Here is a 14,865-nt window from a genome sequence, read left to right as displayed (position 1 = left end):
GTAAGCAATATAATATAATAGAAATATTGTATAAGTAAAATATGATACTATAAGGACAAATATTTTAGGTCGTTATTTTATTTGAAACATTCTAACATTTTAATTAAAATATTGTTCACATATATTTTTTATATTTTAGTAAAAATAAAATACTATTTTCGTTTAATATATAACATTTATTTAAAAATAACTAATTTCATTTTTTAATAAGAACAACCAGTTTTATTCATAAATGATACAGTAACAAAAATTGTATTTTTTTAAATTCAATAAGTTAACATGATGTAATGATAATATCTTTTTTGATAATTTTAATTTTTAATTGTTTTTAATGCAATTGCAGACCACAATTGTACGTTTTTACTTTTTACATCATAAACCGAATTTCAAATAAACAATTTGCATTACTTCCATGTAATATACTTTGATTGTACAATAAGGAAGTTTTTATGTAATTTTTTTGGCATAAAAAATTACTTTTATCTTTAATTATATACAAGTTACTTATTGAAATTATTAAATCAATATTATAAAAAATTCAGAAATAACGATTATTAAATATTTTTTATATCAAAGTTCTTTTAAAAATGTAAGTGAAAATATTACATTAAAAATGTATGATTGTATGACATAAAATTAATATTCATAGATACAATTATAGCATTCTCTATGTCAGATTGTTTTCTAAAATGCATTATTTTATATTTACAGCGTAATTTCATTTTACAGTATGAATACAGTTAATTGTCAAATCACACTTTCATGATACGCGATACACAAAATACAAAATTTTTTTTATGAAACGTTAAAATTAAAAATAGCGAGATATTTACAAAGTGGTGGCTCTTACAGCGTAATATTTTCGTTCTACTCCTAACAGATCCATAGACGAAGTATCGAAAATAATGCTCATATAGCATAGTTTTCATTCAATGAAAAAATTATTTTTTTGCTAAGCTGAATTATTTGCAATAAATACATTGCAGATCTATTATTTGTCATTGAAGACCTTATAATAAGAAAGACAATTTCTTAGTTAGTCCTAATTACAAATTGAAAATCACTGAAAACGCGTATTATAATTAAGTTAAATTTGAAGTACTAATTAGTGAATGTCGTAAAATGAGAAGAAAAGAATCTAAAAATATAAATATACTTGTCCAAATAATAAATCTTCAGTCTTTCATCTAGCATCGACGGACCTGAAAATTGTAGTTTTAAGGTAGCATCGAATATTAAAGATTATAAATCTTAACATGTTATAAACTATAAAGTTTTATTAATGGCTAACACATCTCGCATCATCATGTTCCTGAGTGTCCATAAGGCATTTACCACATTTCCATGGTTGCCTACACCATTGCCTAACCATTCCGCAGGCAATTTCGTTACATCAGGGATTTGTGTATTATCAGGATTAGCATTCATTTGTTTGTCCCAATTTGATATGTACCGATTTTCTACGTTCAGTGCTTCAATATATCTGTAATTGCAATATATTTGCAGTAAAATAATCAAGTACAAATTAAATTGTAGCAAAAATATTCAATTTACTTACCGTAAGTACGCATCTGAATGTAATACGCGACTTGGTCTTGGAGGAACAGCAACAAACATGGGTTCTGGTTGTTTAGCACCAGAAATGTTGCTTGTTTGCGTAGCAGCTGCTGATGTTTCTATAATAAAAAAGATATGTAAAAAAATTAGAAAATACTTGTAATAAATATTACCTTGAATTTGTTAGAAATAAATAATATACCTGTTTCCATTGGTGGCAATATCGTTGGACCTTTTGATGCCATATAGTTTCTATAATTAAAATAATGTAAATGAAAGTAAACGGATTGTATTATAAATATGAAAATATTGTTTCATTATGTAGTATATTGACATCATACTTGCTTCTTTCCGAAGGAGGTATTATACGTCCATTTGACTTAAGGATATGTACTTCCTTAACGTGCCTTGCAAGTCTTTGTACACTTGGAAATGGGGGTACAGATTTTTTCGTACGGCCACAACCACGCCATTGACATTGAAATTCGACATCTATTAGAATATATATTTAAAAAATTGAAAATTTTATTCGTACGTAATGGTACATATTATATATATATATACAAAGTGTACAAAAAAATTGTACATATAGTATTCATCAAAACAAGCAAAAATGTCTTAATAAACGTGAGTCCAAAAACCATTAATTTCGGAGTTACGAGATGTTTAATATAACCGTTTATTTCAATATACACTTCAGCACGCTTTCTTATAGGAACACAAACACGTTGATCTCCGGCGTTTCCCGTATCTCTTGGCAACATTTTGAGATTCATTGTATCAATTTATTTAATGAAGTAATTCGTTTACTATATACTGTACTTTTGTACACTAAACATCCCATAATTTCAAAACGGTTTTTAGACTCATATTTATTAAGATGTTTTGATAAATGTTATATGCCCTTAAAGTTTTTCTCCAACAGTTTTGTGCACTCTGTATATAAAATAATATAGATAGCACTTACCGCTTGCAGCATTAATAAAAGACGATTGAACATGTCCATTTTGTTCCGCAATACAATGGTCGATACAATCGGTCATATCTTCAAATTGCCAGTCACAGTTATCCCAGCAACATTCATAAACTACATCTTGTAAAGCATTAGTGCCTACTGAAACATTATTTCCTTTAAGTTGTCCACCATCTTCATTCATTTTAATTGCTCTTTCCTCCCAAGCTTGTTTTTCTCCTGCTGACAATTTCCTCCACTGAAATATAAAAAAATATTTATGTAGTACACTTTTGTTTTAAATAATCTGATATTTCTTTAAAAATTAACTTTTTAGACCTTCTTCATAAACAAATATAAAATAGTCATGAAATGGTAAGAAATTAATTTCAATCACAGAGCTACTTTCCATATGCATATAAATAATTTATATAATTCATACAATACAATTTATAGAACATATTAGTATAATAACAAATGCTATGCTAAAATTATAAATAAAAATTATGAAATATATATTTTAATATTCAGATTAATTTATAAATTGTATATAATTTTTATTCAAAAGGTAATATTTATCACAACAATAATAATTTATATTTCACTAGATATACCGTACTTGTGTCATATTTGAAAGAAAGATGAAGTATGCAGAATAACATACTTTTTTACAATATTTTACAAAAGAAGTTCATTAAATCTTTTTTTAATATTGTGTTCAAAAAATTGAATCTACATACTCTCCTTTCCTTCAATAAATTCTTATAGTAAAAGGAAAATCAACAGTAAAAAATAAATAAATACCTCGTTGCCAACAATTCTGCTAATCTCCCCAAAGGATGATTCAGGATTGTTTTGTGTAATCTGCGTTCGCATTTTACTCGAATATAAAATATAGCCCGTAACTAATTTCTTACCCGCCGTTTTCTAAACAGAAGAAAACACAAATTATAATACCACTGTCTTATGAAAACGGATATTGATATTGTACCTTCAAAGGTAAAACATCTAATTGTCGTTCTAATGTTAGATGACAAAGTTTAAACGGTGCAAAAACGAAAAATGTATATGCTGGCATATTTTTCTAAACAAAAATAAAATGAAATAAATAAAATGCAATTTATGAACAAGTTATAAGCAAATAATGTCACGATAAGGCCTACCTTTTTAGTCGACACAGGTGTCTGAGTATTGGAGAGCACCGGTTGAGCTTCTGCAGATCCAATGGACGGTGGACCACCAGCATCCATGCTGTCCTCCCCAACTCCTACTCCTACTCCCACTCCTAATCCTACTCCCATGCCTAGTACATCGGGTTCCAGCTTCGGTAACAATGGTGATGCTTCCTATACCATTTATGTTATGTTACGTTCATTATCCGTTACCGAATGTAATATGAATATTTTTTTAAATATTTTAGAGTGATGTAACAATTTCGTATATTCATTAAAATTTTCCTTGACCATAGATATCACGACATTTATATAAACATGACTAATCCTTCCTATTTCTTATTGAAGGTAATAGATTTCATCTGATTAAATACTACAATTTAATACTATATTACTATATGACTTTATATATCCTTTCAATATTTCAATTGAACTGCTGAATAAATATTCTAAATCTTGTAGCTATTTAAATATTAGTACTTATGCATTCCATTTAAAGCATAATGCTTTGTTTTTATATTACTTGGGTTAGAGTGACATGGAAGCGAGACTTTTTGGTGGTATTCTACGTATATCATATATGTATATACATACATGTATTAGAGATAAACCCAACAGGTGCTCTGAATTGAAATCTATTAAAAATAATATCTAGTCCTACATACTGATATCAAAAAATATTTTATGTAAACAAAACACAAAATATATACATAACAAATATGAAAGAAAGAAAAATGAATATGCCGGCATAAAATGAGGAACATGCTTAAATACAAATTGATGCAAAACCTGTATCACACGCAAGTGATATTTGCATATACAACAAATTTTATAACAATGTTGAAGTTGCACAATTTTTAATATGAATAGTTACGAGCTTGCGTGTGATTATTAAAAAAACATGCATCTTTTTGTATTATTAACCAAAAGGTGAAAACTTATAAATAGAAATTACCATTTCAAATTGAGCTGAACTAGGAGTAACAGACTTGACTTGATTTTGCGTCTGAGCCACATCGCCCGGAATCTATAACACACACATCACATGCAAAGCAATGATATTCAGTTAGTTGCATATCAAATAACAAGCATATCAAATAACATATCGTTATCAAAGTTTTGCATAGAATGTTATCTAAATGCTTAAATTTCATACGAACCTTAGCTGGATTAATAGGTCTTCGGAAGAAGTAAATTTCGTCTTCAGTTACTGCCGAATTATGATTAAATTTTTTTAGACCTTCTTGTCCTAATTTTTTCATGAGGCTTTTACTTTCATCGTATAACGATTCACAAATATATACATCATCTTCTGGAATTTCTGTCGGTCGACCTATATAAATATGTAAATTTGTATAAAAATAATTTTTATACAAATAATTTTTATACAAAATAATATTTTATTAATTACATTCTTATATACTCACTACAAATGTATTCTCCATAGTCAAGGACGGCACATTTTCCAACAATGGCCACAATAGGGTGAGTACCATCAACTGTAGATAGGAATAGTTCTTGTTTGTAAAATAACTTAGTAGGAGCATGTGGTACTTCTGCAGGCATTAACAACCATGGGCCTTTAAAATAACACTTTCCACTGAAAAAATTAATTACTTGGAATAAACATTCAAATCATCAGCAACTTATAAAATATGTTACATACTCTTTTGTCGACCATATAGCATCAATTTGTGCAATTTGTTGTCTACCTCCATCTGTTGCTACATAAACAAAATCTCCAGTTTTTACAGACCCTGCACATGTATTATATTGTTCATAATATGTACTTTCTGCATCATCTGGATTATATAATATCACATTCTAAAAATATAGATATATAATATGTAAAATATGATACATAATATATAATATATTTTCTAGTTGTAATATATCAATGTCACTTACAGGTCTTTCTTTCTCTGTCAATTTTTCTCCTTCCTCCAACTCAGCAATTTCTTCTTTGTGTTTCTCTAATCTTTCCTTATATACTGATATTACTCGCTTTGGTTCTAATGATTTCTCTCTTGGAATTAACTTTAAATGATCTGGATCAAAATTCCAGACTTTAATTTTTTTAAAAGCTCTTGCTTTTGTAGAATATCGCGATTCACATACATAAACATCTTTTTCTAAGAAACCATCAGGTTGCATTCTAAAGTAATCCTTAACACTTAGTACGCAACACCTTCCAGCTACTTTTACCAAAGGTACAGCTACATGAGCGTCACTTTTAAATAACTCCTTGTCAAGGAATTTTCTAGATGCCACATGATAAGTTTCACTTGGTCTATAAAATAAATTGCCATATAACATTTGTTGACCTTCTGTATTTGTCCATAGACGTTCTATGAGAACCACACTATATTCCATGCCTCGTTCTGTAGGTTCTACATATGCAAAGTCCCCAGCTCTATATACTTCTTGATTAAAACTCATAGACCCACCATTATCACTATTACTTCCCTCTGTATTAGTATTTGTTTCAGAATCCTAAACAAATAAAATAAATACATTAAATATTTCTTTTCATTATGGAATTAAATCTTATACAATATCACATACTTTTGTCTCATTGCCATCACAGCTTTCATCCTCATTAGGTAATGACAGTTCTTGTTGTTGCTTAACACGTTTTAATTCTGCAACTTGTGCAGAGAGATCAAGAAGTGTATAGTTAAGTGCTGGTGAATGTAATAAATCCCCTCCACGAGTTACTTCATCACGAGTACGTAAAAAAAATGCTTGTAGTTCTACACTATCCTCAAAAGGTTGCGAATCTGTACGCGATAATCTTCTAGCTCTTTCTAAACATGTAAATACATCTTCTTGAAAACGATCTAATCGTTTATATACTCCACGATCTAATCTTCTTTTAATCAAATCTAATGATAATCCTCGTATCCTAATATTTAACAAATTGAATTATTCATATTACATTAATAGCATAAAATAAAATTATAAAGGTAACATGTATTTAAATTAAAAGTAACATACTTTTTCCCATCAACTATGTCGTGTTCTGGAAGTTCTGCCATTGAGTCCGAATAACATCTTCCTTCTTCATCTTGATGATTATAAAGAGCAGTGAAGATTGTTGCTAATATTTCTTGAACTGCAGCTGATACATCTGGCACACTTTCTTCATCTTCACTTAATTGTAATTTTGTTTGAAGAACTAATCTTTGTAAAATTAAAGCATCCTATAACATGATTTTTAAGTAGATTGTAATTATATTTAAAACATACTAATAGCAATAAATGTTGGAACTAATATGTTGATAAACAAAATTTGTAAAAAGAAGATTAAATGAATAATATTCTAAAAAGAATGTTGTTTACTTCTGTTTCATTCTTCTTGCATTTTTTTGATAAACGTTGATCTACTTCCTTATCTCTCATTAAACGAATAAAACAAGGTCGAACTTTTAATGCCTTTTGTACAAAAACATTATTTTCGTTATTAATATTTCCTTGTTCAAACATTCTGAGCAACAATATAGTATATATATATATAAAAAGGTTGCAAATTTATAACTTTCACAGATATTCACTTTTCCACGTGTTTAATTTATGATTATTTTGATAAAATTGCATATTTGCACCAGTTTTATTACTGTAACTATTCATAGATAAAAGTCATTTATTATTCTGTAAAATCCTTATAAGGAACCGTATGAAATGGCAAAGCTACGAAAGAAACTAACTTCACGTAACCTCAAAAACTATAACCGTAAACAGATCGTGCTTTCCATGTTTTAGCGCGAAATTTCAATTGGACTTTTGGAATTCATATTATTCGTATTTCCCATACACCCATTATGATCATATGAATTATTTTAAATGAAATTAGAAAAAAGTTAAAATAGAATATTTTTTTATGTTTGTATTTTCTTATAAAAAAGTCATAAAAGTTATTGGCAATTACTGAATATTAATTATCTCTTTAAAAAACTTTTTTTCTTAGATAGAAATTAAAACATCAGGAACATTTTAGTAATATTTATACAGAATATCTAATTTTTTAATAGACAAAGCGCTTTTTGCTTCAAAAATTAAATTAATAAGTTAATAAAAGCTTTATTTTAAGCAAGTACTTAAAAAATGTACATATATATCAATATACAAACCTTGTATATTTGCGAATCAGGTTCATTGTACTTGCAAGCATTATCAAACATTAATATGAAATCCGATACGAGTTCATCCAAATTCTCGTATCCATTATTCTTTAGAGCAGACGCTATTTTTTCCATGTTCATTGGTTGTTTAATAACTTCATAATAATCAGGATATTCATTTTTATTTGGTAATTTCATAAAAATTAAAGATAACTGTCTCCCTTTTGCGTCGTGATAATCTTTTATAGTGTCATACATAGTTTTCAATTTTTGTAAGTGTAGTGGTACAACCTTTTTAGGTCTCCTATGTGTTATAAAAAGATACATTTAATACATTAAATAAAAAACATATAATACACTTACAAACTGTATTAATTACAATATTCTTAAAAATAAGCCTAAATGCTTTTGTAATTATGTTATATACTTATAATACTACATACCCAACATTTCTAGTAGGGGTAGATGCACTTGATTTTGTAGGTTTGGGTGTCTCTGGCAAAGGACCTAATTCTTTTACTTTATCCATTAGAACTCTCTCAAGGGTATTTGCATCTTCATATATTAAAGAACCTTCTTCATTGTATTGGCGACAATTATTAAACATTAACTAAAACGAAACAATAAAAATTAATATGAAATATATTCGTCAAATGTAAAAATGTAAAAAATATACCTTAAAATCTTGTATTAATTCGTTTTCACTTTGATATTTTTCTGCCTTAATATTAGCTTCAATGGCTAACATATCAATTGGTTCTGCTATCACTTGATAATAATCCGGATATAATTTTTTAGAGGGTTTTTCCATAAACATTAACATCGGTTGCCGACCATCTTCACACTATAATATAATAAATTCTGTATTGTTAAGCTTCAGTTTCAGCAATCAAAATTGGAATTACTTACAACGTATTCTATAACACATTTAACTAGTGCATACAATCTTTTCTTCAGTGGTATATTGTCTTTATATTTTCCACGTGTTAACAGGTTTGAAGCACGTTTAATAAGTTTAGGTTGATGAGAGCTATTTTCAAATTCACTATCTGAGTCTGAATCCTATAAATAGTGTTAACAAGAACAAAAAGAAATACGTAAGAAGTTTAGATTAAATATTTAATACAAAAAATCTTTTAACTCAAAATTTATACTAGTAACTCATACCTATAAAAATATTTTATTACAAATTATTCATTTATTATATTGTTAATATGTTATTACATTAAATAAAAAAATAAATAAATATATCCCATTATCATACAAATGACTAAAACATAAAATTTAAACAAAACATATCTTTACTTGAATAAAATAAATTTCACTTACCTGATCAAATTCTAACAGTTCATGTACTTTTTCTTGCATAATTTTCTGTAGTTTTACAGCACACTGCATGTGAAACATATAGGTATAAATAAATAGTATGTATTAAAAATGTGAAAATTTTAAATTATTGTTTAATACCTTATATAATCTAGACGTATGAATATTATATTTTTTTGCATTTTCAAACATAATATTCATGTCACCAGCTACTTCACTCACAGTACCATATTCACCTTTCTACAAAAATGATGAATTAAACAAGAATAACTTATACAATATAAAACGATTTATAGTTTTATTAATTACCTTTATTTTAGTACGAATTTGTAGTAAAGAAATAGGATTTTTAATCGTTTTATAATAATCGGGATATAACCTCTTTGATGGCAGTTTCCAAAAATATTCGCTCATTCTAACTCCTTATACAGAAAAAAAGGATTATTCAATACTATTTCTGTAAAATATTTTTTATCTCCAATATCATAATATTTTAAAGAAATTTCATAATATACCTTGATTGTTAGGTGCTGTTCTGATAGTTTGAAATAATTGCCACTGTGGATTATCAGCTTCTTCAGTTTCTGCAGGTTCATCTTCTTCATCATCACTTTCTTCATCTTCATCTGGTAATGTTGCAGTTTGAGCTATTAAAGACTGTGCCATAGTACGACTTCCTCTTTTACTTCTTGTTGATGGTGCTGTTGTTGCAATTTTTGGAACAGTACTGCTTAAACCAATATCTTGCTTTCTTGCAGCTGCAGTAATAATTTTTTTCAAAAGCTTTGCATCTTTGTAAATTTGAGAACCAGGCTCATTAAATTGACAAGCATTACGACACATTAACATTAAATCTTTTTCCATGTCTGTAATGCTACTATAGGCTCCTTCTTGAATTTTTCTTGCAACTGTTTTTAAATCTACTGGTGTTTCAATTACATCATAATATTCTGGATATAACTGAAAACAAAATTTGTCGTATAATAAATGTGTTTATAAATTAGTGATATATTTATAATATTTTATCAATAAGAATTTATCGAACTTTTTTAGATGGTTTTAGTTGAAACATTGTATGCAATGGTCTGTTATTATCAGCTGGATCTGTTGCTGTCATAACTGCTGCAAATAAATCTTCAAACTGTTGCATTGTCTCTTCATCAGGATTTGTAGAACTTTCAGATGTATCTTCTGCATCTTCTTGTTTCGTTGTAGCTTTCCGAGCCTGTATAATTAACATTACATTAAGTATTTATAGATTAATTACCTGTATGTAATTACATTTTTGCTTACCAGTCGTCCTACTTTTAGGATAAGTTTTCCTTTAGGTTCTGGATCTTCATATTCTTCCATAATGCGATTTTTTGTATTTATACATAATTCCCAGAGTTCAGTGGCATCTTTATATTCAGGAGATGTACGCTATTTTAATGAAATAATATTAAGACCATATAACATATTGTTTTATAATATATACATCTGTGAGTCAATATATATTACCATATAAAAAGCTTTTGCATTATTAACCATGAGTTGAATATCAGCTGCTAAATCATCCATGTCCCTGTATTCATCTGTTTTTAGTTTCTGCTGAACCTTTAGTAGGTCTATAGGATTTGTTACAACTTCATAATAACCTGGTTCTTGTCTACGTTTAGGCACACGTATAAATGCATCACATAATAATGTTCCATCTTCTTTCTTTTGATTACGTAGAACATCGTATAACTGTTGGCACAGGTCACTCTAAATATTTAATAAAATAAATATTAATTTTTGGTGAAGCATTGAAAATTTTACTAACAATGATCTCAAATGATATATAACAACTTACAGGATCTATTTTTTTCCGTCTCTTTGTCGGTTCAGGTGGTATATCGTCACCATCATCTTCTGTGCCTCGACTTGCAACTGAAGATGTTCTACGGCGCTTGTTCATCTTGAACAATCTTAGAAATCATGCAAAATAAACATGTGCACAAACAAATATACATTAATACTTTATATCAATATGGATCTATTGTATTACAATTTCACATCTATGTCATGATGTCAATATAAAGGATATCCACAGGAAAGATTAACTACATGTTATGCCTGGCTAATACAATGTAATTACATCACTTGAATCCACAAAATAAAAATGTGAACAGAGATTTTATAAAAAGAATTTCATATACAATATATTCATTTACTAAATGTGTTACTTTACAAAGAAATTCCTTAGCATACGTATTAAGTATGAAAATAGTCGAGATACACAACTGCAGCTAAGAAAATTTCGCCGCCATGATATGTCGCCACTGTGCTTCAAAATGCACAAACCTACAGCATTTCAATTTTTTGATGTAATGCTGTAAATAAACCCATCTTGGTTGGAATTTAGTATAAAAATTATAAAATGTTCGCACTGGAATAACTGATGAATTAACTAAAGAGTACCACAGAAGTTTACAACAAATCATCAAAGTAAAATTTGCCGCCATATCAAAACCTCACTGTATCTTTAACATTGTTCGTCCACGAATATCATTTTACTTTTCGAGGCACTGGTGTTATCATTTTCTGAAATCCTCACCTGTCGTTAAAATTTGTATAAAAAGTTTTTCATTAGTATACAACATGTAAAATAAAAGCGTTACAAATGTACTCCACTTTTCATCTGCAACGCACGATGACACACGACTTGGCTAACGCCATGCCGTAAGCAACCGCGGGTTTATAATCACACGAATTGTACGATCCTATAGCCAGAAATAGAGACTACTTCATATGTCCTTTCATACATAAATCTACTTAGTCGATAAGGTATCGACTTTTCTTTTATAAAAAATTTGTATTTTAAAAAATTGTATCTCTTAATATATGTGCATATAATATAATTTACTGAAATTTATATCTAATAAAAGTACTGCTATGATTACTGTAATGAACATTTTAGTAAAATATTTTTCATACAGAAGAAGATGTTTTTATAATAAAAAATAATCACGCTTACATTTCGTAACTATTCAGAATTTATAACAATGTTAAATTTTCAGTATGCTATGCTATGAGTAATGCTTAACAAGGTCCTGAATATTTTGTCAACTCAACAAGTATTTTCTTTACTTTTGGGAAACATTTTTCATTTTATTAATTTTATTAATATTTTCCTATTTGCGAGTTTTATAATCATTCAGTTCGGAAACTAATAACTTTATATATATATATATATTTCGATGTATATAATATAATAAAATATCGTACATTTGATTTCTATTTTGTTTCTTTGCGAACAATATTAATAAAAAATAATTCAATTCATAAACAGATTAACATTTGTTTATAATTACGATTGTAATATAAACTATTACAGTCATATGTATATACAATATACATATGTAAATAATATAAAATATATGAATTATACAAAGGGACAAATTGTGTATTAGAATTAAATTTTTTTTCAATTTTTCTAAAATTACTGCCACAAAACGATTTTATTGAGAACTAAATACTTCTTAATTTGTAATAATTGCTATTTAAAACTCGATTATTGTGTATCGATACTTTAAAATTCGATATATCTTCATAGCAATGCAGTGTGTAAGTGGGTAGCATGAAGATATTGACTGTTCTTGTGTGTGTGTGAATGCATCGAACTGTGACTTAACCACACTGGTTGCCATTTCGGTTCTCCTGAAGTTAGGGTGCAGAAACAAGGTAAAATTTTACGTAATAAATACATTGTTAATTGTTGATATTAGTGATAACCAAAGGTATACTCTTAATGTAATAAACTACTAACTGTACTAGATCTAAACGTATATCGTTTCGTCTATTAGAATTTTTTATAAAATTTAATGTGTTAGATAACAAATGAAAATGGCGATCAATATGTAACATTATCTTAAAATTAAGTACTTTCACATAAATTTAATATTAGAAGTTATATAACTTTTAATTACTGATATTTGTTTTCATAATTTTATATTTGATCAAATTTATTGACTAATAACTTTGATATTGATATTAAATATTATTTTAATGTTTTGCTAAAACATTTTTTGTGTATATGTGTAAGATCATAATTATAATTGAAATTTTGTATTACATACATACGTAATGAGATTTATATTTAATTGCCAAATGAAGTTCTTACATATAATTTCATAAGCTATATAGATGTTATGCTGTGTTTTAAGAATATTATAATTTTAGTAAATAACAAATAACATTTATTAATTACATTAACATTGACCAATTATTTTTATTAAATTTATGAAAACATTCTACAGTAAGAAATATTTCATTTTGTATATGTCATTTTATATTTAATATTTTTGTGTGATTTAGCATACAATGGCAAATAAGGTATTGCTATCATGCTTGCGGCAAAATACTCCAAAGTATGCAAATTCCATTCGTGGATTATCAGGAGTATCTGGAGTTCCTGATAAAATTGGTAATAGGGATATAGTAGGTCATGGATGGAATGGAGAAGCAGCTTACTTAGATCGATGTGATTTTCCTTTGCCTGCAATTCGTTTCAAACCAAATACTCCAGACATAATGGTAAAGTAATTATTATACTTATAGTCTTTTAAACATAATTTATAATATTTTATCTTTAAATATCATTTTATAATCAATTAATTTCTTATACACTAATATCTCAATTATATTGTTTTAACTATATTATTATAGTTTTTATATTATAGTATTTATTAGTTTAAAATGCACATCAAGTATGAATATCAAACATAAAAAATGTGAATTAACCAAATTAAAATATTAATCTTTATACAGGCATTGCGAGAGAAAGAAAAAGGTGATTGGAAGAAATTATCAATAGAAGAAAAAAAGGCATTATATCGAGCCAGTTTCCGTCAAACATTTAGTGAATTTCAAGCCTCAACAGGAGAATGGAAAGGACATATTGGAATTGCACTCATTGGTGTGGCTTTTAGTCTTTGGGTAGTAATGTTTCTTAAAACTTTTGGTAAGTTTAAAAAAGGATAATATTTATAAAATATATTACATTTATCTTTATTTATTTATAAGATATATTAGTAAAATAAAACAGTATATATATTTCTTAGTATATATATTTCTCTTTATTTAAACCTTAATACAGCAGGTAGATCAATTATAATAAAAAATATTCTCTTTTAAATATACTAAAAATTTAAATATAGCATTTGTTTAATATTATATAATATATAATCTTACAGCATACCCACCATTACCAGAATCATTTAATTTGGAAAACAGACTTGCACAACTGGAACGTATGAAAATACTTGAAGTCAATCCTATTAGTGGAATTAGTGCGAAAAAATAAATTTAATTTGTTTATGTTTAAAAGCATAGTAAAAAATATAGTGTATTATACACTAACAATTATTTAATATAAATGTTCTGTATAAGGTTAGTAAGAAGAAACATTAATAAATTAAATATTTCTCTCAAAATAAGAAAACCTTTTTATGCAATCTTTGGTTGTCTCCTGCATAAATTGTAAATATTGTTCTCATACGCATCAGGATTTTGGTCTACTTTAACTTCTATCACTATTTCTATTAATTCCTTGAATTAATTTGATTAGGTTTACAAAATAGTCATCAATGTTAAATTGTCATTGGGTATCAATATCTCATTCATATTCCTTGTTCCTTTTCCTCATTCTCACTCGAATTCTTCCTAGCCACCCAAATGAATGTCCTAATATCTCCGACTACGGATGCTTAAGTGA

General features: G+C 27.4%; 2 protein-coding genes across 7 annotated transcripts; one reads left to right on the top strand and one right to left on the bottom strand.

The window, feature by feature from the left end:
* Window positions 1-650: 650 nt before the first annotated feature.
* On the bottom strand, window positions 651-11,860 carry LOC132910183 (protein polybromo-1). Of its 6 annotated transcripts, none has more exons than XM_060965749.1 (27): window positions 11,707-11,860; window positions 10,963-11,077; window positions 10,629-10,874; window positions 10,422-10,550; window positions 10,174-10,353; window positions 9,644-10,088; window positions 9,438-9,550; window positions 9,270-9,368; window positions 9,132-9,194; window positions 8,712-8,864; window positions 8,479-8,646; window positions 8,246-8,412; window positions 7,812-8,106; window positions 6,679-6,884; window positions 6,247-6,586; window positions 5,590-6,174; window positions 5,348-5,505; window positions 5,109-5,281; window positions 4,842-5,014; window positions 4,637-4,708; window positions 3,673-3,855; window positions 3,314-3,436; window positions 2,525-2,768; window positions 1,899-2,049; window positions 1,760-1,809; window positions 1,559-1,676; window positions 651-1,483 (listed from the first exon to the last, which is right to left on the bottom strand). In XM_060965749.1, the coding sequence occupies exons 2-27, from the start codon at window positions 11,065-11,067 to the stop codon at window positions 1,267-1,269; spliced, it is 4,956 nt and encodes a 1,651-aa protein (XP_060821732.1). In that variant the 5' UTR covers window positions 11,068-11,077; window positions 11,707-11,860; the 3' UTR covers window positions 651-1,266. The 6 variants fall into 6 exon arrangements, with proteins under 6 accessions (XP_060821732.1, XP_060821741.1, XP_060821749.1 ...); XM_060965758.1 differs by having other exon boundaries at window positions 11,158-11,851; XM_060965766.1 differs by having other exon boundaries at window positions 11,361-11,851.
* Window positions 11,861-12,690: 830 nt separating this feature from the next.
* Window positions 12,691-14,592, top strand: LOC132910181 (cytochrome c oxidase subunit 4 isoform 1, mitochondrial-like). The gene is made up of 4 exons (XM_060965727.1): window positions 12,691-12,833; window positions 13,467-13,685; window positions 13,920-14,112; window positions 14,345-14,592. Exons 2-4 carry the CDS (start codon window positions 13,473-13,475, stop codon window positions 14,452-14,454), a joined length of 516 nt encoding a protein of 171 aa, XP_060821710.1. The 5' UTR covers window positions 12,691-12,833; window positions 13,467-13,472; the 3' UTR covers window positions 14,455-14,592.
* Window positions 14,593-14,865: the final 273 nt, after the last annotated feature.

This window comes from Bombus pascuorum, chromosome 1, assembly GCF_905332965.1.
Source record: "Bombus pascuorum chromosome 1, iyBomPasc1.1, whole genome shotgun sequence".
Taxonomy (NCBI): domain Eukaryota; kingdom Metazoa; phylum Arthropoda; class Insecta; order Hymenoptera; family Apidae; genus Bombus; species Bombus pascuorum.
Note: the sequence above shows the minus strand (reverse complement) of the source record. Positions and strands in the feature narration are given on the sequence as shown.